The sequence below is a fragment of the Atractosteus spatula genome, chromosome 2 (genome assembly GCF_055471065.1).
Source record: "Atractosteus spatula isolate fAtrSpa1 chromosome 2, fAtrSpa1.hap1, whole genome shotgun sequence".
In the NCBI taxonomy this organism is placed as follows: Eukaryota; Metazoa; Chordata; class Actinopteri; order Semionotiformes; family Lepisosteidae; genus Atractosteus; species Atractosteus spatula.
In genome coordinates, this window is record NC_142707.1 from 58,456,270 (window position 1) to 58,483,912 (window position 27,643).

A 27,643-nucleotide genomic window follows, 5' to 3' on the forward strand; every position below is an offset into this window, starting at 1 on the left:
ATTTATTCTCAGACAAAATCATATTTAAGACTGTATCTATCTACTGTAGGTTCAATATGTTTTGCCAAAAATAAGGCTGCTCACAGTTTGTTCTGCTAGTCTCTTTTCTTAAATTTACAGGGCATTTGTAATAAGAAAAGCTAGGAAACACATAATTAGCACTGTTCAATGGCAGAAATAACTGAAAATAACTGAATGTGGCAACAACACTTTTGAAACAAGTATGTTTCTTATTACCCATAGCCAATACATTTTCTACCACATTAAATAATCCTAAAGATTTAATTTAATTGCAGAAGTATTCAGAATCTTCCTATGGTGTCCCATTTTTTGAAATTACAAAATGATGTATTTTCGTAAAAACCCAAATGCCCAAACTGAAGACTTCTAAGTCTAAGATATGTTACAGTCAGCAAATGTCAGCAAGAAAATAAGAGAAAACATAAATTTGCTTATTGCATACTGTAAGTATTAAGACCCCTCCACTCAATATTTGGAAGAAGTATTTTTGTCTGCAATTATAGCCACAAATCTTTCTGGAAGTCTGTACCAGCTTTACACACTGGTTGGCACAAATTATTCCCATTCTGCTTTGCACATTTGCTCAAGCTCCTCAAATTGCTTGTCTTTCACTTATAGACAGCAATTCCTAAACTCTTTTCAAATTCCCAAAAGGATTCAAGTTAGAACTTTGAGTAGGTCACTCAATGACATTCACCTTTTTCTTAAGTTATAGCAGTGTAGGTTTAGTCTTGTGCTTTATATTTGTGGCCTGACGAAAGGAGAATTTTTGTTATAAATTTAGGTCTGAAGCAGGTATTCCCTTTAAGATTTGTCAGTACTTTCTTCCATCTATAGAATTTTGATGTTATTGCTCTTGACAAGTTTCCTAGTTCCTGCTGATAAGAAGCAGTACTATAATATGATGCATGACAGAAGGGGTAACTCATTTCAGATATACAGTACTGTATAGTGTTTTGAGGAAACACTGATGGAAAACGAGAGTGAATGAGAAGCACATTATAATACAGGCAATAGAACAAAAGTTGGCTAACAGGTAGCCACCAAACCCTGCAGTAGGTCACTTGAGACTGGAACTCTGTTGTTTGTAGTGAAAGACTCTGTGGTGAGACTTTTTATTGATATTGCAAGGGTACTTGCTTTATATATTTGCTTCTTGCTTTACTGGTCAGTTTGGGGATCAGGATAATATAGATAATGTCAGTGTGCTTTTCACTTTTCGATGATCAACTTCATAAAACTCAAAGGGAAATTAAAGGTAAATCCAAAGACTGGTATATTTATTCTGAAATAATGTGAACCACTATTACTGACGGAAGCCACTCAACTAATTGCTGGCCCAGTAAGGTCATTTTGTGCACCTAAAGTAATTTCGGTTTGCCAAAGGAAAGAATGTGAATACTTTCGCAATCGTTTTAAAATTGTTTTACTTTCAAATGTACAGTATGGTGTTAGTAATGTATATAACATTTATTATTACATCAAAGTCTTATGACAGCAAGCTTTAAAGCAACTAAATGTGAAAATGATGCAATGATGAGAATACGTATGCAAGGTACTGGTTATTGTGTCACTGTATGTTGTTTTATGCTTTCCTTTCATACTTAAGAATGTTTCAGTTCTTCCAATCCTAGTGTTCAGTTTTTATTTAAATGTAACATTATTATCATAGGATGGCAGGGTGCTACAGTGGTTAGAACTGCTGCTATGGAAAGGTCCTGAGGTGCTATCTGCATGAAGTTCATGTGTTCTCCCCATGTTCACATGGGTTTCCCCTGGGTGCTCTGCTTTCCTCCCACAATCCAAAGACATACCACTAAATTAATTTGCTGCTGGTGTTTGCATTTGTGTCTGTATCTGTCCTGCAATGGACTGGTGTCCCATCGAGTGTATACCCTGCCTTACCCCCATTACTTGTCTCTGGCTATCCCTTGACCCTAAATTGGATTAAGTGGTTAGATAATGGATGAATATATTATTAGCATACTAAAAACAAAGATTTATGATTCAAACCTTGATTTTCCCTGGAGAGGAACAAAAAAGGTGAACATCCACATTTTTTTATTAAGTGATTGAGAATCCACACGAGGTACTTTCTGGAGAGTTTTATACCAAAGGCGCATGTAGAAGTGGACTCTGCTGTTTACCAGATATGACACTGTAGTGATTCTGGTACAGGACTAAAGCCTTGAAAAAGAATCCTTCGGAAGAGGTAATCTTCCCACTGTAGGGGATAAAAGAAAAACGGAACTCTTAACAGTACTTGTTTCTGCTTGTTGTCATATGAAGTAGCTGTTCATTTTATGCTATTTCCGTATGCAATTTATTATTTCCTGTTAAATTTACATGTGATAGATGGATTTGTAAAAATAATATGTGGATTTTTGTATATTCTCCCTTATGCATAGTAATAGTTTACTTTTGATGTACATAATTTCTCATGATTCATGATTATCTAATTTATCTCTTAACACTGTAATACAGTAGCTGCACAATTTGTGTGGGCTGAAATGCTTATTAGCAGGTAGTGCATCATCTATAACTAATAATTACACAGAGGTAATATTTAATATTTTTAATTATGTAAAACCCCCACCATGAGGTGCTTTGTGGTCAGATTATTAAAAATCTCAGATGATGTTAATACATTATATACTAATGTTATTGGTTTATTTTTAAATGATAAACATTACCTAGCATATCTTCCAGTTTCTTGACAGCTGACTTGTTTACTTTGAAATTAGTCTGTTCAGTTCTGCAAGGCAAGCAAACATGATAAGGATTTATAGAACACAACACAAACGTTATTGTCTACAGCCTTTATTTTGATCAATTTCAATATGATATCCACTAATTGACTTAAGTATCACTTCAGAATTGAAATATATTAAGTGCATATAAATCTGGGGTCCAAATTTAATTTTATGACTTCACTCACACCCCACCTCCTATCAAGTGCACCTCACACACTCCAGTTTACCAGATGTACTACAGTAGCCACAAAAGTATTGTTGTGTAGGACTGTGGGTTGTTTAAACTTTTTAAAATAGTTTTTAACAAATATTAATTCTAGTTATTTTAAAAAGGTAATAGGAAAAAGAAGTAAGGATAAAATATTGATTTATGTTAATACAAGAAAGAGAATAGGCATTTTGCTGCAGTTTATGCTTGGGATGAAACACAGACACCAGTGGAAATCCACATTAAAGTTTCATTTTATATTTTTTTACTTCCATTTTGCTAGCTTTCCTTTTTACTCACGTCTTAGATTTCTTCACTGCATCCAACATTATTAGTCCTGCCAAAGCATTCCTCTGCATGTCCGATGAAAGAACGTCATATGATTCAAGACTTCCTGTGTGTTAACATTAGCAGGTTAATAGGAGGTACTGTATAGTTCTCCCTTGACCAAAAAGTAGCACTCTTGCGAAGGGACATCCAGCCCAAGGAAGACTTTGGAAATCAAGATTTAAGCATATTTTTCAGTGGGAAAGGTATTTACTGAATACACCGCTGCAGAATTTAAGTAAAAACATTCCAATGAAGATACACAATTTATGATAGAATCAGGGGAATAAACTGAGCTATAGAAAAAGACAAATGCCGAAGAGCAGAAGAACATAGACCAGAAGTGTGATGAAAACAACAAAGAATCCGAAAATAAATGTGTAAATTAAAAATGCTGAGCATCAAAAGAAACACATCACGATAACTGCAATTAATTCACAAACGTATTATCATGAGAATTACATTTTTGTTAGTCGGGGCACTGACATTTTATTACTCGACAAATATGATATATCCAAATTAATCACAGGCCAGTAGAGGTACAGTATATTCACCTCTGAAAACAATACAGGCATGCTTTGCAGATGATAACTTGTAGGATGGACAAGCAAGAGCTTTTTCACTGGTCTCTGAGCCCTTGATGTCACGTAACCATTGATTAAGGAGATTCTATTGTATACAATTACCATGTTATTCTGCATGTTTGTGTCTAACATCCATCAGTGGTCTATACAAAACCTTAAGTCATCATAAGCCTTTGCTCCATGAGTGAAAAGTCTACCTGAGACAACCTAATCCAGTCTCCAATATGCCCATGGTAAAATGCATTGTCCTCTTGATAAGTGGTGTCCAGTTTGGTCTTTTCTACATTTTTCTTTCTTAATATTTGCAGCCCTGACATTAAACCCGTTAATTACATCATCATCTTTGCCCATTCAACTCTCTCTACAAAACATTATCAAAGTGGGAAGATTTTCTATGATTTTTTGTGAAACCCTACAGGAATTAAGGAAAAAAAACCCCACCTGACAGGATGCGTTGTACAGCAAATCCACGGACTGCAGAAACATAGCGATTCTCTGTAAAGTCCTTAACATTCTCCTCAATCAAGTACCTGCACACCACCTGGACAAACAGAAGAGCCAGTGAGCCACAATCTCCTGAGCACTGACTGCACTTAGAGTTTTCACTGTAGCAGTGGTAATTTCATGACACTCTCATCATCCCTTGGTCAAATAATGTCGACAAGCAAGTTCCAAACTGTGTCACAGGTTTTCCTTCCAATTTAACAGACTTTCATATTCCATTTACAGGAATCATCAGCATCTACTTTTCAGGCTGTCATGACCTACTCAGTTAGTCACAAAGTCTTAACGCATAGGGCTCTGAACTCTCCTTTTCAAAATCATTCTATACAAAATATTGGTTTATCTCACAAAGGGTCAATAAACATACAAGTACCTGGTAGCCTTGTATAAAGGGCTCCATGATGGCCTCGAGGAAGGACAATATTGTATGGCCATTTTTGGTCACTGTAATGTCCTGATTTATTACTTGAATGGCACCGCACTTCATGAGCAAGTGACAGCCTTCTTCGAAGTCCTAAGGGGGAAAAATAAAACAGAAAATGAATTAATCAAAATCACCCGTGACTTGCTTTTGTTTTCACAATAGTGTTTGAAATTAAAAATGTTATCTGAAATCAGAACAAAAACAACAACATGCTTTATTATCCAAATGATATGGGAAACATGAAAAATTTCATGACACTCTCATTATCATCAAGATTAAAATATGTTACATACAAGGTACTGTTGGAATCTTCCAGATTGCACTTTCTGCATCTAAAATACGTTGTTTCAGCTGATGCTAAGCCAGTCACACCTCAGGGCCTGTTATTTCTGGTATACAGTAATCTACCTAAAACACTGTACACGTCTTATTACTACATTAATGTGATTATTTTTTTGTTTTGTGACTACACATGCACTTTCTAATTTTAAAAAAGAAGACACCAGTGAATGGAGATAGAAAAACAGCAGCTTCTTCTGAAAACTGAAAAAATGATGCTTTTTCATACATGACAGCTTTTCATGTCCTACAGTATGTCTTCAGATCAGTTCAGTTTAAGGCATCTGCTGCTTTATATAGTGGAAGAGATCTTGTTGCTTATATTTCCAAATTGGATAACACATTCTTTGTATACATAATTAAAAAAGATTCAACACATTCAAATGATTTCCCAACTCCTTTATTCCATAGTTATAGTGTACTTCACCTGCACTGTCCTACCAGGAATGAAGATAAACTCATTGGCAAAAACAACTTGAAGAAATCTGAAGAACCTAATGACCTCCTCTGCAAAAAGAAAAAAAATTACTAAGAACTGTTAAATGAGCAAATCAAGCTGAACAAAGCCATTAACGAAATATGGCAAATGAATGAACTATATGTCAATATAGTTTTATAAAACTGACTGCAGACTCAGGAAAATTCTGTTTTTTTTCACTTAAACAGAACTTTGCTGTGTCCGTTCATTTTATGGCACCAGAAATCTATCAAAGAAATATAATAACAAATGCTAGTACCTGCATTTCATTTGAGAACAACACAGTCCCGACCAACATGGTTTTGTTTTGTTTTTATTTTACAACACAATTGCATGCTTGATCAAATGTATTATAAAAGATTGGACTTACTAAACGTTTGATTTTTTCTCCCTCATAAAATTAATCAGTATCACCTTACCTTTCCTGGAACTGGCCACTGTATGTAAAGCAACTGCTACCAGCATTGGACGAACAAAGACATGAAGTGCCTGGTTCCTGTAGGAAGCGCACATGAGCACAGTGACAGCATGTTGGAATACCCCTTCCTCTGGACTGGCTTCACGCTGTGGCTCCTCAGTCAATACTATCTGCCCTCCCCTGTTGTGCACTATGTTCTTATGCAGAGTAATACTAGAAGAAACAATCTCACTGGTGGGCACACAATCTGGAAGGAAACAGAGAAAAACTTTTCAATTCTGCTTAAAGACATTCTGAAATCTTCTGAAAATCACTGTTGTTACAAACTGAACTTTAACCCAGTGCAATATAGTAATATTTATAAACGGGTATGCACAGTAATTGGTGATAAGTCTTCACACCTGATCAAGTGTCTATGCTAGTTGGGAGCTGTCAACAGAATGGCTCGAAAAGGTACAGTCCATATATTTTTTAAAAAAATATGAGTAGATCTATAAGTAGATCTCAGATTTGTAATATGTTTGATTTTCATTGGTATTTGTCTCTGAACTCTTGAAAAACATGTATACTCATGAAACACCAATGACAAATAAGTGCGTTACTTTAATATGAATAAACTGACAATACCTTTAGGTATGTTTCATTTAACCAGCAGCTACTGTAAATCACCGTTAATCAGGCGTGAGCCTGCCCAGCTGAGAGACCTCCTGAGAAAGTTAAGTTTGCTGCTGGAAGAGTTGTTAGTGGGACCAGCAAGAAATCTGGGTAGGCCCTACTGCTCCAGTATAGTGATGGGGACACTATACTGTAAAAAGACACCCTCCTTCAGATGAGACATACTGTAAAACCGAGGTCCTGACTCTCTGTGGTCTCTAGTGGTGTTAACCCTGGTGTCCTGGCCAAATTTCCCCCTGGCCTTTACCAATCACAGCAACTTAATAATCCCCTTCTATGAACTGGCTTCATTATTCTGTTTTCCTCTCCACTGATAGCTGATGTGTGGAGAGCAATCTGGCACAATTTAGTATTGCCAGGTAAGATACACAAAATAGGAAATGCACTACTTATATGTCACTGTATAAATAATATCTCCTTTTCACATTCAATTGTAAAAACAAGGTAGTGCTGTGTTGTATTTAACCACTGCAAATGTTCTTTCAATATTTTTTTTTCAGTTATTACAATAAGGTCTTTGGAGGATCTCACATTGGAAAGTCAAATTATTTTTATTGTATAAGCTAAACTGTTTCAACTAATCATATTAGTAACTGTCAAAATAAACAGAATTGTGGTGGTGACAGCAAAATATATATTTCAGCTATTATTTGTATTTTTAACCCAAAACACCATGGAAGAAAAAGACAGCACTAATCCTGATTGTGGATATTCTATATTTATTTTAGAAACAGTCTTTACTGACAACTTACCAGGCCAGTCCAAGACTGCTCCAAATGTCTGCGCTAAATTTCCCAGCCAGACTGTCTTTTCTATGAGAAGAGAAAATTCTATTCCTCTCAGATTCTGCATCAGAATTGTAGCAATCAGAAACCAAGGGCTTAGCACCTGCTTCTCTTCTTGTAGACGAACTATTCTGTGGGCTGTTTCATTGACAAAAACCTGGGTGTCTTCACTGGGCATCCTGGGAAGATCCCTGAAATAATTGTTAAACATAAGGAGGTAACAGAATATCTACTAACTGGAGCATCACTGTACGCTAGGATGTTAAAAGATATGTCAAACACTTCTCATTAATTTTTAATAATTTTTCAATCCAAAGTTAGACATTGCTTATAAAATGAAAATAAAAAAGTGTATGTTACTACAATGTAGTTAAAAGTAGCTGTTTAGTGCCACGTTTTACTGAAGTGATAAAAAAAATTGTACCCAAAGACTGCTTTTCAGAGCAGAAAGTATATAAAACACTTACATCCTTTAGATGGTAATGTGCCTACTCATTTTCAAAACCTTTACTGTTCAATTAAAATCTATTTCTTTTCTATAATTAAAATGTTTGTTTTTTTATTACACTAACATAGGGTTTAACTAGCCAAAGCCTAACATATTTTTGTATTCATTTACACTGACATCATGAGCGATCAGTTCAACTGTGTGGAGCAGTGGTTAGGTTTATGGACACATAACCAAAAGGTTCTGTGTTCAAGATGCAGGTAAAATGCTGCATCTGTACCCTTGCGCAAAGTACTGTATATCAGCCAAAGTGTTCCAGTGAAATGCCCAGCTGTACTGTGTAATGTAAGTTGCTCTGGATATAAATGTAGCCAAATAAATTAAATTAAATTAAAAACAAAAAGATACCTTCCAAGTAAAGAAAATGGGCTAGATGGGAAAAATGTCATCCTCTCATTTGTAACTGTTCTTAAAAATTGGTCAAACAAAAGACTATTCTGAATTAATATCAAGGCCTCAAAATTAATCTAGAATCAATGCAACTATTGAACAAATAGTCTTTCTGCTGATAAACTCACTATAGTGGAGAGAAGAGAAAAAACAGAAAGTATAGACACCAAATCTGCTACCTGGGAAGCAAGTTGAAGTGGCACCGATTGATCCTCCCTTTTGACAAATGTCTTAGTGACAAAGGATGTCCAAAGTATACATGCATAGTGCCAAAGTCCTCACTCAGTACTTTCCTGGCTTTTAAAAGGCCCTTCAGAGTAAAATAATATGATGATTAATTAAAAGTAATAATCAAATCAAGTGTCACTTAATTATTAAGTCAATAAAAAGCTTTAGACAAATCAAATTAATTTCTCTCCGTCCTTCAAATCTGGACTTATTGTATTACAATAGACAAAATGAGAAGACAGGCATACTGAGGTAGACTCTCTAGGTTTGGGTGTTCCAAGGAGCTCGTAGGCAAGCAAGGATTCTTCCAGCACTCTCTCATAGCTGATGCTGATTGGAACTAAGCTGACGTCATACACTTCCCCCTTAAAAAACGGGTCCATCACCATATTCATGAGACCTAAAAACAGAATTGAAGGATTATAGTAACAGGGCAAGATAGTTTTTCTGCTTTGCTCCATTATATCTATCCCTGGGAGAACACCAGATCTTACTATTTTACCGGTGAAAACAGCAATCTATAATTCAATCTTTAATTTGGAACAGAATTTCTACACATCCAGCCGTTATCTGAAAGTTAGTTATTTCTGGGAAGGGTCACAGCGACCTGGAGCCTACCTCAGGACATGGGACTGGACAGGACAGCAGTCCATTATTGTGCACACAAACTAAGAATAATATACAGTTATCAATTCACCTAACTAGAATGTCTTTGGAAAATGGGAGTGAACCCGAACACTGAGAGAAAATTCAGAGGGAAGCTATCACACCCATGACAGAAGGTTTCCCTATCTGAAATTAAAACCTCAAACTCAAGAGCAATAAGACTGATGTGCTAACACACAATTTACAGTATACCCCAAATTATTCATTTTCATATAACATACAAATTACCTATGCGCTTGTCAAAAACTTTCAAAGTATTCTGTCAGATCAGAAAAAAAGACATTTCTCAAAGATTTGAACATAGTTATTTAATAATGAAGAAGGACAATACTATCGATTTCTCATGTTTTTCCAGAAAAATATCATCTTAATAATAAGATAATATATCTTCAAATAACAGGTTTAAAATGATAAGCATTATTCTAGGGTTCAGGATAGGGCCTGAATTTGGGAAAATAAAATGCTGATTCAGTTTTAGGTGCTGCTGGAAACCTAATACAAATAAGGCTAACAAGGCATCAGGGACTCCTGATTTATTAGATACAACCTAGTATCTGTGCTATTAGTGCTGTCAGGTTTTTCGTGTGCTAGATTTTAGTGGGGGTAAGTACTATACTATAGAAACCAGAGTCTGGCAGAATACACTTTAGAAGATAGAAAAAAGCTTTTTTTTAGTTTCCATACTTGCCTAGCTTTGGTCTCATTGATTTCACAGTGCGACTTCTCATCCCTTCCACAAAAAACAAAACTGGAGCAAAACCTTTCTAAAAGACAGAAATACCTGCAATAACTCACTGGCCCATATAGAGAACAAGAACCACAGTTGTTAAAAGCTTTTCTGATTTGACAACTTACAGCAAAACAATATAGTTTTAAAAGGTCTTCGGAAAGTTTTTTATTGTAAACTGTAATTACACCTGTCCTAAAGCGTTTTAATGAAATAAGCAGCAGTTATCTTTAACTGTAGTTTAGTTTATGGAAAAAAGACTGGCACATCTCAATGTGTTAAAAAGTACAGTATATCACATTATTGATTTTGTTATTTGATTACTGATTGATACTGTTTTGAACATGACGTTTTTATGGAACAGAAACAAGTTAAATATCAAATTAATTAAATATTAAATAAATAATAAATATAAATGATTATTGATTTGATTGATTTAATACCAAATAATAACAACTATTATTGATTAGATTACTGATCTTTTTGGGGTTGTGATTTGTTGTATTTTATATTTTCTCATAAGTATTCTGTATTGATTGTAACAGGATCCCCATGAAAATTAGATGTATGTGCACTTCAAGGTGTTTTATTCTGTCAATAACAATAATAATAACAATTTCATTGATACAGGTTTTGTACATGATGTTTTCACAGACAAAACAAGCTATTTTAAAATATGTCTATTTTCATAAAGGGACCATATGGATTGAGAGGGCTACTGATCCAAAAGATCCATGTGATAGGGATGTTTCTTCTGGGTACTGGAAATCTTATAGATGACAGTGTCACTGGCTGCTCTATTGCACATTCCCTCTGAAGAAGGGACTAACGTTACAATACAAGGCTGGCATGAGAGACTTCTCCTTAACTCCCTATAGAGGGATACTGGTGAAAGCTGAAGCATGAAGGGTATGAGGAGTATGGTGAAACTGTGTGTAATGGAATACAAAGAGAAATTAACTTAAATACAAGGAGATAAACATTATAGTACTACAAAGCATGTATAAAAAGGGATTTTTTTTAACACCAAAATATTGTTTTTCTCAAATCCATGTACAGTATCTCCAACATGAATCTGAAATCTTACCTGTGTAAGAGAAATTAGGCATTACTTTAGGAATTATTTACCCGTATTATGGTTTTCACATACTCGGACAGCACAGCCCAATAAAGCTTGTCCCCACCAATGGAACGGCGTATGTAGAAGGCACCAGACCTACGCAAAATCTCTCCAAAGAACTTCATTCCCAGGAGAGCTGGAAGAGAAATTAAGGGGTTTCTGAGGATGCCTAGTTAGGACAGAAAACAAATCACCCCAGGAGATCACAAGATTACACACTAATTAATTATACATGGAATAGAATCAAAGGATGAAGCCATAATAGATACTTGCGGATTCCTGCAGCAATGACTGGCAAGGGAAGATCATAGGTGAAGAGAATATAGGACAGGACCAAGAAGTCAATGTAGCTCTTGTGATTGGGAAGCAGCACTACTGGGTATTCCTGAATAGCTTGCTGAAGCTGTAAAAAAAGATGAAAAGAAACAGCAATTAGTCAGCAATTTCAAATGACAAAGGAAATCATCACATCCATCCATATTTCTAAAATAACATACAAATCTAACAATGCTCAGCGAATACCAGTATTGCATCCACAACATGAATAATTCCATTCATTTTTAATGGAAAGATTAATTATAGAATGCAACAATTTATAAAGACATTGAATTAAAACTAATCTCTACATGCCATTCTTTAAATATGATACATGCCATATGTTTTACAAAAGCTTTTGTTCCAGATAATTATTTTTAAATATTTATAAATATGCAAATATATCTGCTAGCAACTATAATACAATAAGGTCAAATCAAGAGCCATCGGTACAGCAATCAAAACTTGTTGGCTTTGGTTTGTTCAAAGTAAGTCCAATATATTGACAGAATTCTTATACAGTAAAGGAACAAAGCATAATATAGGGTTTACATGGACAGAGTTTGACCTGAAAAGATTTGCTGTTGATGTTTTGTTTACTTGTATCAGGAAATGTGTTGCTATGCAGTTATGTTTTAGGAAAATTAACATCAAGCATCAATGTAAATTAAGCAATCAATATTAATACAAGGGAGAGGGAATTTAAATATCTTTGTGTGATATAAAAAGTGGCAGTAAATATTGTGAGGAAGGTTTGTGTATTAGTATGACAATTATTTAACAGTTGTGAGTAAACACATAGATCTTTTTATAAGCAGCTTTTACAAACTGTTTGGCATTTTATATCTACTCTATACTGTAGGTTATACAATACCTACATTACCCTCATCAACAGCCGATAACTACCTGTTAATTTACTTCATCAACAAAACACATCCCTAACAAAGCAGCTGGGTGTTTTGCTTCAGCAGACTCTTTCATCAATCAATGAAATAACCCAATTCTTGAACTCTTTTCCATTCCTAAAATACATGCTGTAGGTCCAGCCTCACCCAATGAGACCTCCAGGCACTCTAGTCACTCAACAACAGAGATGATCTTTTCATCAAAACAGCAGAAAAACAAGGTGCTCTTGTTAAGTACCTATATTGTATATTGCAGAAGCATTTAGACAACTAAAGGATCCTACCATTGCCTAAAAAAAGGAAGATCTATCCACAATCTCATTTCTCCTCAGGAATGAAGAATTACCCAAGGACCCTACTGTCTTATTGTTGAGCATTTTCAAACATCTCAGTTCTACTGTATCTCCTTACAAAGATCCACAAACCTGACACCTCAGGGCAGACAGCTCCCCTACACCATTTAGTCTTTCCTTGACAGTCTAATAAGACCTGTGGTTAGAGTGTTTCCTTAATATATTAAAGGCACCAGCCAAGCTCTACAGCCTTCTAACAACTTTCAGTTTCAGAGTGCAGAATGTTTCATTTTCATCATGGTCATCACATCCCAAGACAATGGTCTCACAGCCTTCAACACACATTCAACACTCAGGGTTTGATCCTTCAACTTGCAGAAATGGTCCTCACACTACTTGCAATTTCTTTCAGTAATCTTTTCTATCATCAGGTTAACTGGAATTCGTCTGCATTGCTGAAGCAGTTTCAGTGCATAATCCATCAGGATGTGTTTTGTGTTCAATATCTTAAATTCAAAGAAATAAATAATTTTACTGGGTTCTTTGTAGTCTGACCCAGGTCCCCACTCAAAATGCTCTCTGAGCAAGTCTCCACTGAAAACAAGACTGACTGATGATAATCTGCAGGCAATACTTAGAGTTGCTATGAACTCATTAACGCTCAATAGCCAGCATCAGGTGTTAGAGAAGTGATGCTACAGTTTTATGCAAAAGTTTGGGCACCCCTGGCCAAATGATGTTTTGTTGATTTTCTAAGTGAAAAGAAGTTAACACAACCTCTGCAGCGAACAAACTTAAACTTGTTAATACTAATATTAATACACAATTACTATTTATTTGCTGAATTTAACAGATTGAAAAGAAGAAAACAGTAATCATGTTTGGGCACCCTTCCAGGCGATCCACCAGTGTTATTTGTTTGTAAGGTCTCAGAACTTAATTGAGTCGTTAGGCCTTAATCTATGTCACGTGATGACAATTCCAGAACATTATACATTATTTGACTCTTTGAACATCTCAGGGTGTTGTGCTTACACTCCACAACCATGGGCTCCTCTAAGCAGCTGACTGAGGATCAGAAAATAAAGATAACTGACTCTTACAAAGCAGGGAAAGGATAAAAAAAAGATATCTAAACACTTCCTGCTTGCAATTTCCACTGTCTGAAATGTCATTAAGAAATGGAAGTTAAGGGGAACTGTTGAAATCAAGACAAGATCTGAAAAACCAAGAAAAACCTCAGACAGAACTGCTCGTAGACTGGTCAGGAATGCAAAGCAAAACCCCCATATCACTGCAAAGGACCTGCAGGAAGGTTTAGCTGGCACAGGAGTAGGGGTGTACCGGTCCACTGTGCAGTGTTGCTTGAACAAACATGATCTGCATGGAAGAGTCATCAGAAGGAAACCTTACCTGCCATCTCATCACAAAAGTCAACGTCTGAAGTATGCAACACAACACCTAGATAAGCCAGAGGCATTTTGGAACCAAGTGTTGGTGGTCTGATAAAGTAAAATTGAACTCTTTGGTTACAATCACCAAAGGTACGTTAGGAGAAAAAAAGGAAAAGCATTTGAAGAAAAGAACACCTTGCCAACTGTCAAGCATGGGAGTGGATCTATTATGCTTTGGGGTTGTGTGGCAGCCAGTGGCACAGGAAATATTGTGCAGGTAGAGGGAAGAATGGATTCTACTATCAAGAAATCCTGGAAGCTAATGTCCCACAGTCAAAGAAGAAACTGAAACTGAAAAGAGGTTAGATATTACAACAAGACAATGATCCAAAACATACCTCAAAATCAACCATGAACTACTTCAAGAAAGGAAAGATTAAGGTTTTGGAATGGCCTTCACAGTCCCCAGACTTGAATATTATTGAAAATCTGTGGGTAGATCTCAAACATGCAGCGCATGCAAGACGACCTAAGAATATTTCTGAACTACAGTAGAAGCGTTCTGCAAGGAGGAGTGGGGAAAATTTCCTAAAGCAAGCATAGAGAGACTGTTAGCTGGCTACAAGAAACGTTTGGAGGCTGTGATTTCAGCCAAAGGTGGTGTTATTAAGTACTGACTAATAGGGTGCCCAAACCTTTGCACATGTCACATTTACTGTTTTATTTTTTTCAATCTGTTAAATTCAGCAAATAAATAGTAACTGTGCACTAAAAGTTGCAAGTTTAAGTTTGTTCGCTGCAGAGCTTGTGTTAACTTCTTTTCATTTAGAAAATCAACAAAACATGTAATTTGTCCAGGGCTGCCCAAATGTTTCCATGCAACTGTATATACCCAAGTGACTGAGTTACAATACATTATAGTATACACACTCACATTTTGACATCGACTATTACAGCCTATTGTACATGTTCTGTGTGACTGCAAGGGTAGGGTAATTGATTTACTAGTTTGTGGCCCTTTGGCTGGCTATTCTGGAACTGGAACTGTTCCAAGGTTCAAGGCTGAGGTACTCCACTAATTATATCACCATAATCTGTGAATTCACCTTTATCTGCATTATATTCTAATCAATAACCAACTCTCAAACCAAACATGTTACTGTACCTTGAATTCCTACTGCCTGTAACTGCCAGAGAATTCAAATAAGTGCATTGTGTCCCAAAGTCCTTAGTGTGAATTTCAAGTGAATATACAAATATACAATAAATCCCAGGATGGTTTTCTTTTTCTAGATGGTTGTGGTGCCGTGCTTAATAATTATACACAAGTTTAAGTAAGCAGGCATCTGATAAACAACACTGATCATTAATTTACTTTTAGAATAGAGTATGATTTTCATATTTCTCTTTATGATAAAAATTAAGTATACTCATTATATTAACAAAATGATTCCAATAAAATAAAAGTTGATAAACATACTAATCCAGACTGATCTCTTCTGCATAAGACACTTATAAAATCTGCCACACCCAAACTGCACAGGCACCTAAAGAGTTGCAGAAATTCGATAAAGGTCAAAGGTTACAATTATTTTTAATCCAGTTATCCTCTTGTTAGGCTTATTAGTTATCCTAAAATAATACTAATAACCTACAGTATACAGTAAGCAAACACTCACTCTCTGAATGCCTTCCTCGTTAACTCTCACTCTCCGAAAGACCCTTTTGAAGACTTTGCTTAGACTGTAGGCAAGGAATCGGATAAAGCTTAGTTGTAGGTTTTGAGCCATTTCTTCAAGAATTACAGCAGCCTCTTCTTGGATGATGGCTGGCGACTCCCCTGTCTCTGCTGACATCTAAGAATAGATTGAACACAGTGTTACAAACCTATGCCAGCAACCTGCTGCGACTCTGCTTACAAAATGAAGGAGTCCAGTTTATTTTAGAAACAATGTCATACTGAGCACAAACATTAATAAAAAACTATTAACCACTTTTAGGTTCTTTATTCATAATAAAGCCCATAATACCTACAAAAAATGATGTGGGAGCATACGGGGAAACAAACTATTGTGACTGATTCCAATACTCTATGATCCTATATAAGCAGCGGCATGGATTAAAAGGCTTAAGAAGGCTCTAGGAGACTGTCATACTAGATTATTCTTAGTATAATTTAGAATATTTTGTATTTCTGTGGTGCATTTTCATCCCAAAGGTTCCCCAAGCACTTTATATTTAGAGAGGAGCCTCATTCATCCACCCCTGAAGTGCAGCACCCACTACACAGAAGATCACACAGTGAGAAATTAATTCACCAACTAAATGAAGGCTGAAACGTTAGATAAACCAAAGTGTGCAAAACCAGAATGAAATATTGTAGCACTGAATTATTATTCGATTATCATATCTGAATTGCATGTGTTCTGTATGCGTTAAATAGTATGCAACACTGCTACAACATACAATAATCAATAATTCCAACCTAAGTGTGACAAAAAATCTTCACCTTGTTGGCCTTACCTGCTGTATAACAAAGTGTAGACATTGTGACTGAAGTACAGCGGTCTTCAGCATGCCAGCACTACAAGGCATGACTCCTTTGTACAGCACTGGGGTGAAACTTCTCAGAGCATATCTGATATCACTCGAGTTTCTTCTATTCTCTAGGATATCCTCAAAGTCATCTCTTTGACTTAATCCTTTATAGCGAATCTTTACAGGAACAACACAAAAGTCAACAAATCATTGTCATAGCCAATTCTTTTTCTGGACATTGATGTATCACATTTCCTAACGTGTAATTACAATATCTAAAATCTTTTTTTTCTGTTGTTTGTTAGGGTTGGTATTGTGGTACAGTTACTCCAGAAAGATTAAGAATGATGTGGCCCTTATACTATATAAGAATTTGCTAAATAAAACCAGTAGAACTCGGTTAGTGTTTCCAAAATCAGGTGCTGGAGTGCCCCTATGTCTTCTGGTTTTGTTTGAAGTGAACTCTTCATTATTTAAGCTAATTGAACCTTTTAACTGTTTTCTTTTATAGGTTTCAGCCCTTGAATGGTAAAAGAACTTTAGTGGTTAACATTACTATCAGTAGCTGTGATTCAGAATTTGTGTCATACTGTATACTTTAGTTTAAATGCCTGTACATCATTAAGAATGCTTATGATGTCAGTGTTTTAGTTTTATTCCCACTTGCCACATGGGGTGATGGAAAATTGACTTCTTATTTGTCCGTAGTAAAGTCTGATATCTTCTGGAATCTTTTTGCATGATTTTGTGAAGACATTTTAACTAACAGAGCTCTCTTTGAATGAAAATGGGCTATTGTGAACTGATTTTAGTCCCAGTTTTTTTAGTTCTTGAAACAAGAATAGTTGCTTTCTCTGACCACCAGTGTACACCATTTATCCAAATGCTCAACCCTCACAGTAGCCAAAGTGCCTTAGTGTCAGACACCTTCACTGGCCGTTTTTTGTACCTTCCCGTGGCTTTCATTTAACCTAATTTCCGTATCATTTTATACCTGAAAATCATTTATAAAAGTGGCATTAGATTATCGCATTTTAAACTAAAACCCTTGGAAGTATGAGTTTTTAATGCTTACTGACGATTTTTAAAAATGTTTTAATAATCAGGAAATGCGCAAAAGGTTTCCATATTATGAAATATAATATTAGGAGGGCGGCAGTTAAAAACTATATTAGAGAGGTGTGTATTGAAAGCTTTAAAATATTACAATAGACAATAAACAAAAACTATAACGACTGCGAGTAGAAGCAGTCATGGTTTTCGTAGCTTGGACATTGATAAACCAACAGGAACTTAAAATCGAATTTAAGACGAAATGTACAACATTTCAGCAGGTGATATAAGTGTAAAAATACGTAGTAGTACAACTTCCGGTATGTAAATATTTAGAGGAATGTTTGCTTACCAAATTCTCCATTACTTCAAAAAAACCTTTGTTTTCTCGTGTTCTACTAGTGTTTCTTAGACGCCGTTTAGATTTGCTAATTTTTTTACTTAGAAATTATATATCTGAGCACTTCATATACTGTACTGTAACAAAAGCAATCTTTCGATTTGTTACAATCTGAAGGAAAGCAGTAACTGTTCTATTCCGAAAACCAATGAACGCGCGAGTAAATTAGGAACCACCCCCGCAAAGCTGGATTACCACTTCAGTGACATTATTTCATAGATTTAAAGCTTTCTCTTTCAAGATGGCATTCTACAAAAGTAATTTTCTATATGGATCTTGAAAAGAGCGTTTAAATGCGTCATATGTAACATTTTGTTTTACTTAAGCGTTTAGATTGCATATGCTCTCTATATTTCCAGTGATAAAAGGAATAAAAGTAGAATATAAAATCTTAAGAATATAAAGTTTTATCTTAGCAACCTATCTGCCTCATACTGTCAAAATAGTTTAATACTTAGAAGTGTAAGAAGCACAATATAATAATATATGCATACGCAGAAGATATAGGTTTGGAGCAGTTTCGTACTGGTGAGAATGTGAGAGAATGCATTGAGCATTTATCGTGTGCATTTTGCTTGGATTTGCGGACTGAAACTTTGCTCCATTTATGTTTTCTGGGAGAGTGTGGTGTGATACAAGAAATGTGTTTAAGTCAGTCCATGTAAGTGCAACGTGTCAGGTTAGAAAAATCATGGATTTTAATCCCTTCTTGGTGTAGTTGAGCCTCTTTTTTTTAAAGGTGGAACTTTGGACAGTCCCATAAATCCTAAATTATAAGAGACATTGCATAGTGTCTAGCTGATGTAATATTGTTAATCTTTTTATTTATCAAGTTTTATTTATTAAGTTGTTAAATTTGCTTATTAGTAAGGAAAGGTTGCACTGGTTGAGAGAAAGGTTAGTTTCCCAGTTTGTTGTAATGGGGTGGAATTATACTTGGTCCATTTTGAGTATTTCCTTAACAACCCACCCCTCTGCAGGAATAGTTTAGTTGCTTTTGTTCAAATACAGGCCAAGCACTGGATGAGTATGGTGTCACCACCTTTGTTTCCCAGGAAATTCTGGGTTAGATCAAACTTCACACCCAAAATCGCCACACGCAAATTACACTCTGAACAAGAACAACAGGGGTAATTATTCACAGTTTTATTGAACAGAGGCCATGAGAAGGGAAAGAGTAAATTACACTACAAATCACATCACAAGAGATATGATTCACCAACTACACAACTACAATTTGTCACCTCTTAATCATTGTAACGCTACACTTACCCAAATATTGTTCAATATTGCCAAGAACAAAGTTTGTATACTTATATAAATTGTATACTAATGCAATAAAGTTAAAACAATAGTCCAAGTAACAGCAAGAATACATATATGGTTAAAAGGGTTAAAAACTGTCTGTTAATACACAAAGTATGGGAGTAAAAAATCTTTAAACAGTTCAAATCACATTGTGCTGTGTCTACAATTGCTAAAGCGCTAAAGAGCTCATCATTCTGTTACGAATTCACCAAGATGCTCCTCCCATTTTCATAGTCGATAAAATCCCTCCCTGCGCTCTCTCTTCCAGGACTGCTGTCCTCTCTGTCACCCAGTGCTTCCTTTGCCTGTACATTGACACCCAGCTTGCTCTAAACTATACAATTTTGGCCCCACACCAGCCAGGATAATCGAGTGCCTCTCGTCTAATACTATGTCTGTATTCAGATCAGTGACTCTCAGTGGCTCTCTTAATGAGGGGACAGGTTTTATTACAATATTAATCCAAAGCAGAGAGACAAGGCTGTGTACAATTACAGTACATTAAGTGTATAGCCAAACCGTCAATGTGTTTTCAATAGTCAGTCTCAGATGTCACCATCAAGACTCTAATATGTAAGCAAACATCAATTCAAACAATTATGTAAGACTTTCACAGCCAAGAATTGAGACCAGGCCTGGCAACCCCCCAGCATTTAAACAGGGTTAAAGACATATTTTTACCCCCATATGTCTGCCACATACTATTATTATGCACCCATTTACAGTTATGCACCCTGCTGTCTACAATGCAATAGTATGCATAGTAATTATTTATAGACTTTCTGTCTTTTTCATTGTATAATCTGCTCTATAATGCAATGTACGTAATTGTATTCATTACACTTTCTTAACAGCCCACCTGCCCCAGCCAGTTATACAGTAGGATGCTTTCAAGTGTGCTAATGACCCCAGTTGCTGTTTTTCCTGAGCTGTGATTTCAGATCTTGTGGCTGAAGTGTATTACCTGTTCATAAGGTCATGGGCCATGTAAACCATAAGGTGCCAAGTCACATCTCAGTTGTTTTCTGCTTTCAGTGAAAAGATTTATATAAAAAAATTGAAAATGTAAAACGGTTAAAGTGGAGAAATAAAAAATCCTCCACTTCTTCTGCAGTCCTTGTCAAGAAGCGTACTGTAGTACTGGACCCTATGCAGTATAATCCAGAAATGAGTGGAGTAGGACAATGGGGAGGAGATGACGAGGATCAGGAGGGGTTGAAATCTGGGGCGAAGTCCAAAAGTCCAAAACCGGGTGATCCAAATGAGACAGGACAAAACAGAGTTTTGCCGGAACGGGATCCGGTACAGGGATGGGGAATAAAAACGGGATGACGAGGCCAGGCGCTCTGAGCCCTGGACTCAGCTAGGTCAGGACGCCGATAGGAGGCCTATGCCCTCAAGCTGTGGAGGTAGGGTGACTTGATGGTAGGTGGGCCTCCGGGCAGCCATCTTACAGTGCAGAGCCGGGAGAAGCGAGGGCGCCAGGCTTAAATAAGGAGGGGCAGGATTAGAGGCAGGTTCATGAAATCATCAAAAATGTGAAAGACCAGGAGTGCCCTTAAGAGGAGGGATTACGATCCTGACAGTCTTTCATACATCACAAAAACTTGCTGTCCAGAATGTCATTTCATCATCTGTTGCTCAATGATTGTTATATTTAAAAGCCGTAACAGTTCAATTTCCATAAACTGTAAAATTGCAGTGTCACCAGAGAAGAGACCCCTCAGTTTTAGACTGTCCTTGTGTTGCACAACTTATGCACCAAGCCAGTCACAGAAGTGACATTGCCGCCTCTGAAATTTAAAGTGTAAAACTCTGCTGTGGTAGATGACTGGTCTTTTGGTGAGGCAGAGTTATCCACTGTCTAGGTAGCACTGCATGATCTCAACCTGATGAAGCTCAAAAAGTGGTTGTATCATTTTATGAAGATAATCCTTGTGTACTGTTTGCTTCAGTGCTGTGCTGTACCATTTAATGCACTATCCTGCTATCCTGCACCCTGTTGCAGGTGCCGATACCAGGGTTTGCAAGTGGGTTGTTGCTTAATACTTTCTTTTTCTGCACTCACCAGGGTTTGTGCAGCTTTTATTTTCCTTAACAACACCAATCGCAGGATTTACACACACATTAGGGGACTGATGGAACACGTACAGTACACAGGTGTATGGTGGTAACTCGTTAACAGACTCTACACACTTACTAAGCTTCAAAGAACACTTAAACTAACATATGTTTATTTACATGAGGAGGCTCAGCTGCTGGCCATCTTACGGACCCTCCGACTCCCTCCAGCTACAACTCCCAGCCGGCTTTGTGGTACACTCAGCACCTAGGTGCACCACCGGGCGAGGGCGCTACAGTTACAATCCAACTTGGTTTCCTATGCCCAAATCAGTTTATGGCAAAGAAGGAGGTTAGTGGAGTTAGTCAATTCTTGAAAAAAAATGCTTTTCAATGCCTACTAATTTGATAGAAAAAGCTTTGTAACAGCTTTGATGAACTAAGATGTATGTTCACCTTTTATAAAATAATGTTCAGTACTAACCACAATTACTACCTCCTTATATCAGGAAAGTGAATGTCCATAAGAATATAAAAATTTGCAGGTGTCTCCAGTTTTCCCTTGTCCCAGGTTTTATTTAAAAGTTCATACTTATTCCTCTCTGGAAGTGGTCATTGATCCCAGTCCCTTTTTTAGTACAAATACCTGAATAAACAGCAAGTATTATGGAAACACTGTTCTAATTTTTGTAAATTGTATTTCTTTTAGGTTTTCAGGCAAGACACAACGATCCCATAAAGAAAGCACTGTTTAAAAAAAATAAAGAAGGCTATTTTGTGAGAAATGAGTTCCAGAAGTGTAGACAATATTTTCCACCAAAACTGGAGTGCTGGATTTGTTCTTACTTTTCTCAATAGGCTGACCTTTGACCTTTATATTTTTCCTTTTTCCTTTTCCTCAGTTTCCTCTCTCTGTTTCTCCTTCCTCCTTGTTAAACTAGCCCCCCTTTTTTAGTAGCTAACCCCTCAAAAGATGTTAATTAAAACAAGGACCAAATCACCTTAAACAATTAAGACTTACTGTAAGAGGTTCCTGGCCAGGTTTTTAAAAAATAAATCACTATAAATAATAAAATAATTTAGGGTTTTGTGGAATAAACCCACCCTCATATAGGCATAAATACGTTTCACTTTCATTCTTACAAAGCAGGAATAGAAAGGGGTTGTTGTTGCACTTTATCCTTTGCTCAAAGAGAGCACAGCTGAAAGGGTCTGCCTAGTATTCATTATTGGGAATTGCAAAGAAGATTAAGTAAAGATGACTGAAAATCAGGTAAGTTATTTTTTCAGCCTAGGTATCATTATTAGCTTGAAGTACTTAAAAGCACTGACAGTGAATAGCATTCATTATGGCAAATTTAATATCACTTTTTTCAATGAATATGATTTAAAAGTATTGGGTGCTCAAATAATGCCAGACAGGTGGGGGCAGACTGCAGACATCAACTAAAGAAAAGGGACAGTTTAGATATTTTAGCTTATCTGAGAACATGAACATTTCATATAGTATTCTTTTTTATTCAGTATTTTAAACTTTGCAAAAGGTACTTACTGTACATTGTTTAAATGTTTTCAACATTTTTACCTCAGCTGTAGGTGTAACAATATCCTTCTAACGCTGTTAACTGTGTTCTTTTGCATTTTTATTTGCTAATAAATAATACTATTGTTATGTGTTAGGAGAGTATCAGAGTATTTGGTTCCACCTTACAGTACCCCGTTCTTTTCGTTCAGGCATTGAACATCCAGTAGTTCGGTTAGATCCTAATGAATGTGATACAGGGACAAAGATAGGGACAAAGATTTTTGCTGTAACTTGCTTAGCTGAGAGAATGGCAGCCTGAAGAATATGGGCTGGTGAGAGAGGTGCAAGAGAAACATGGAAACAGAAGTCCAAAAGTGTATATATATATTAGATCTTTAGGAATGCAATAGAGAGATAATGTCACGTAACACCAGCCTGTGGGAGGTAGGACCCTGTGCGTGGCAACTGTATCTGTGGTTCAGTGCCGAAACGAGGGACAAAGACGTGGACAAAAGCTAGGAGGTCAAAAGGCCGGGAAGGTTCCAAGAGCGGAAGGTACAAAAACGGGAAGCGAAGGAGAGTAGAAATTATAAGACTAGGGCTGGGAACGTACAAGTACGGAGCTCAGGGAGGAGACCTCAATCGTGATCGAGGAAAAGAAGACAAGTGAGGGTTTAAGTAGTGCTGAGTAAATTGGTGCGTGGGCGTTAATGGGGAGTAGAGCTCGTGGAAATGTGGGAGCGCTTGCATGCCTGCGTGCGATTCATGACAGATAAATGTCTTAGAAGCTATATGGCGTAACTCTTCTTGCGTTGAGAACAGCAGCCTGACCGTAAGGATGAGGCTGACTGAACATTTTGGGGGAAGAACCCAAGAAATATAGAATATCCAAATTTCTTTGTGATAGAATTTGTTATGTGAGCACCTCAGGCTGGCTGGATCGGTGAGGATATATGCTGTTGGCAGAAGATGCTGTGCCAATTTTGAGAGATCGACTAGAGAAGTGAGCAGTCCTGAAGTTGACTTTTGATAGCACACCATGGGGGTGATGTAGGAACCAAAGCCAAGTAACCACAAATAAGCTGGCTGAATCAATGAAAAGAGAAGTGGGAATAAAGAGACTTGTTGGGACTGATAACAAATAACAGATAACGGAATCAAGCGTAAAATATTGAATGCAAATACCTTGACCTAACTGCTTGTTTCAAGGTGGAAGTAACTGTATCTTGAGAACACAATGTAAAGAATGTAAGCATGGGTGGCAGCTACAGTATGGCTAGCAGCAGGTAATCTGACACATAGCAAAATCAAAGAAAGACAGAAATAATGATTCAGGAATCAAATTGAAAATAAAAAGGTAATAAAAATGGTATAGTAGCTGCTTCATAGTGAGTGAATGCCACATGTTAGCATTCCAATGGTTATAGGAAGGCATTTTCATGGAGAAGGCAACTCTGCTTTCAGGAAGGGTTTTTGGATCCCCTCCCTTAGTTTTTTTTTAAAAAATTTTATTTATGCTTAACAAAAGAACAAACATTACAATACAAACAAGAGTACATATAACAATTCAAAACAAAAATATCGTCAGGGGTACATACTACTACATAAATTCAAGTTATGAAAAAAGATTAAACAAATTAAATAAAAATAATGTCCGCACCGCTTTCATATTTTTGCATTTCAAAATAGTCTGCAAATACCCCTTTATTTCCATTTTAAAATACTCAAATCCCCTCCCTTAGTGGCATAAACAGATTTCAGGTTTAGTTTCAGTTTCATTCTTACAAAGCAGAAATGTCCACAGATTCTACATTCACAGCATTCACAGAGCACAATCTGTGGTGACACATTCTACTCTGCAGATAAAGCACATCTAAAGGGACAAGCCTTTTATGCATTACTGATTAGAACAGAGAAGATAGTAAAAAGCTAAGAATAAAATATTGACTTAATATGACTGAAGAGCAGGTAAGTTTATTTCTTTCCTCCTGGTATCATTTAGAAGCAATGATAATAATTATGGTTTCCATTCATTATTGCAGATTTCATGTACAGTACCTCAGATTTATAACATAAACAGGATACCAAAAACAAATATACTTATTTACTTAATAGACTTATTCTAGTGCTATTCTAGGGCTATGCATTTGGATCTCAAATAATGCCAGACAGCTGGGGCCAGGCTGCAGACATCAGCAATAGAAGGGACAGCTTGAATATTTTAGCTCATCTGAAAACATGAACATTTAGGACAATATTCTTTTTCATTCAGTGTTTTAAAACCTTGCAAAAGTACTAAACATGCTAAAATACTTAACATGTTGCAAATGAACAAGTAAAGGTTTATTCCATGCCAAAAAGAGAAGAAAAGAGACACAATGTTTTGGCTGTGGAGCCTTCTTCGTTCAATCTACTTAATATGCTGTTCATCTCTGCTGCAGTTGTAACACTACCAGATGAGCCTATGGATCTGCCTGCACATAAATTTGAATTGCAAACCTGATAGGTCCTGACAATATAATGGTCAGTAAACATCCCATAGCTGGGGTGCAACTCATTGAGGGCTAAGAATGAGTTATTTTCAAGGACCTGATATTTTCATTAAATTCCATTTCAGACTTCAATTTAGCTTTCTCCAGTTTCTTATAAGGAAGGAAGTAATTAGTATGAGAGAGGAGAAGGCATATTATTAGGCAATATATTGCAAAAGACTGTATGTCCTTGCATTGCATTGCCTTTCATAGTGCAGAATATCCATTCAACCACACTGAAAAGCAGCCCCAGGCAAGAGAGAGGTGTGCATCTTATCATCTTAGATTGCAAAGCAAGCAAATGGGAGCTGCTGAGTGTTTGTCCAACCTTACTCACTGTTCCTCAAGTAGAAAGATACTGGAGACCTGCACATCAAGGCTGAACCCTGATCTGAACATCATGGGTTTTGGAGTCCTTCACTGCAGAATCATCTGTCTTACAAACCTATACCAACATACCGGACTCAGACTCCTAGCATGATGAACTTTGCAAAATACCTAGCATGGTGTAATCTTGTGAACACAAGTCTCACACAGTTTAATGATAGGCCTGAGAGCTATAGGGCATAGCAGTCACCTTTCATTAATGCTATCAGATATTTGGACCTTACTGGTAGTGAAGAGCTGGATTTGTTAGCAAAATGGCTGGGCAAAGAGTCATCACTGCATGTTAAATAGATGCAATCTGTGCATATCAATGACCTCAGAGCAGTTCTTTTTAAAACGGTATGGGACAGATTAAGAGAATGGTACTACGCACCAGAAGTAATTGAAAGTGCACTTTTCCCGAAGCTGGACAGCTTCCCAAGAATCCACACCAAAGACAATCTCAAGCTGAGAGAGCTTGCAGATTTTCTTTTGGAACTGCTATCTTGATAGTGCGGATCAATCCCAAAGTGGAGAAACTGCCTTGCGTTCTCCAGGAGAAATGGGTCTCACAAGCCTAGAAGTTCAAATAGGTGCATAGCATGTTCTTCCCTCCATTCTTCTCATCTGCCAAGAAGTTAAGACCAGAAATAACACCAGCTTTGCACTCTCTAGCTGCAACCCTTCTCGAGCCGAGAGACCCTTGATAAAGAACACCAACACAAGAACGCCCTTATCTGTCCACAAGACAGATGTTGCTACAGCTGTGGAATCCTGTGCAGACACCGTCAAGAGGGAGGAGAAACCTGGAAAACAGCAGAAAAGAAACACAACGTTTTGTCTGTGGAGCAAACGTTTTGTTTCTTTTCTTCTCTTTTCAGCATGGAATAAACCTTTACTTGTTCCTTTGCAGCCTACACATGCTGACACAGCTACCTACCTACCTACCTACCTACCTACCTAGGGGTGGTGCGGTGGATAAGGATCTGCACCTGTGGCCGGCAGAGCAATCCTACTCTGTTGGGCCCCTGAGCAAGGCCCTTAACCCCAACTGTTCCAGGGGCGCCATATAAATAGCTGACCCTTTGCTCTGACCCCAAGCTTCTCACCCTGTCTGTGTGTCTCATGGAGAGCATGCTGGGGTATGTGAAAAGAACCTACATACTTAATACCCCTCATACTTGCTAATACAAGAAATTTTATATGGCTGATAAAGTGATCTTATCTTATCTCTCTTACTTGAACTACTGGAAAACAGTGCCTCATTCACAATAAGCCACACCTCCTCAGTAAATGCAGAGGCTTCAGAGAGAAGAACTTAGAAGAGTGTAAAGTATACCTAAAAAACAACAGGCTGTTCTAGATTGTTATATACAATAGCAAGCAAACAAGTGGAATTTGCTGTTGATACTAAAATTGATAAAGTGGCAAACATAAACAGTGGCAAGGGAGTTACAAAAAGACTGAGACAAAATCATGGATTGGACTGACACTTGGAAAATGAAAATCAACACTTATAAGAGTAGAGTGATCCACACTGGTATTAGGAATGTATAGTGTAAATATCCACATATTTTGTGGAACAGTTGGTATCCAAAAGTAGTAAAATATCATGGGAGTGTCTTCCTTATGCGGCACGGCTATAGCTACAGACCGCGGATTTAATGTTTTTTTAATGCAGTTTGCAGGGGTACCTTTATGTTATTTCTGCTTGCAGGTTTCTGTTTCCACAGCTTGACAATGAGTTGACAATTAAGATAGAAATGCATTTTTTTTTTCAGGATACAAGTTACATATGG

General features: G+C 36.9%; 1 protein-coding gene across 1 annotated transcript; it reads right to left on the reverse strand.

Annotated features, from left to right (window-relative positions):
- Positions 1–1,430: 1,430 nt before the first annotated feature.
- On the reverse strand, positions 1,431–18,176 carry LOC148839944 (dihydroxyacetone phosphate acyltransferase-like). The gene is made up of 16 exons (XM_088909635.1): positions 18,006–18,176; positions 16,586–16,777; positions 15,742–15,918; positions 11,429–11,558; positions 11,164–11,291; positions 9,997–10,072; positions 8,891–9,042; positions 8,594–8,724; positions 7,484–7,707; positions 6,058–6,303; positions 5,588–5,667; positions 4,771–4,911; positions 4,335–4,434; positions 3,283–3,376; positions 2,715–2,776; positions 1,431–2,245 (listed from the first exon to the last, which is right to left on the reverse strand). The coding sequence occupies exons 1-16, from the start codon at positions 18,015–18,017 to the stop codon at positions 2,202–2,204; spliced, it is 1,989 nt and encodes a 662-aa protein (XP_088765761.1). The 5' UTR covers positions 18,018–18,176; the 3' UTR covers positions 1,431–2,201.
- Between the last annotated feature and the right edge of the window lie 9,467 nt (positions 18,177–27,643).

What these genes read in the sequence shown, in the direction of transcription:
- LOC148839944 (XM_088909635.1), bottom strand. An exon ending in AGTGGCCAGTTCCAGGAAAG is followed by an intron (nt 5,668 to 6,057) that starts GTAAGGTGATAC and finishes TTCTTTTTGCAG; the next exon opens with AGGAGGTCATTAGGTTCTTC. An exon ending in TGTACAACGCATCCTGTCAG is followed by an intron (nt 3,377 to 4,334) that starts GTGGGGTTTTTT and finishes GTTAACACACAG; the next exon opens with GAAGTCTTGAATCATATGAC.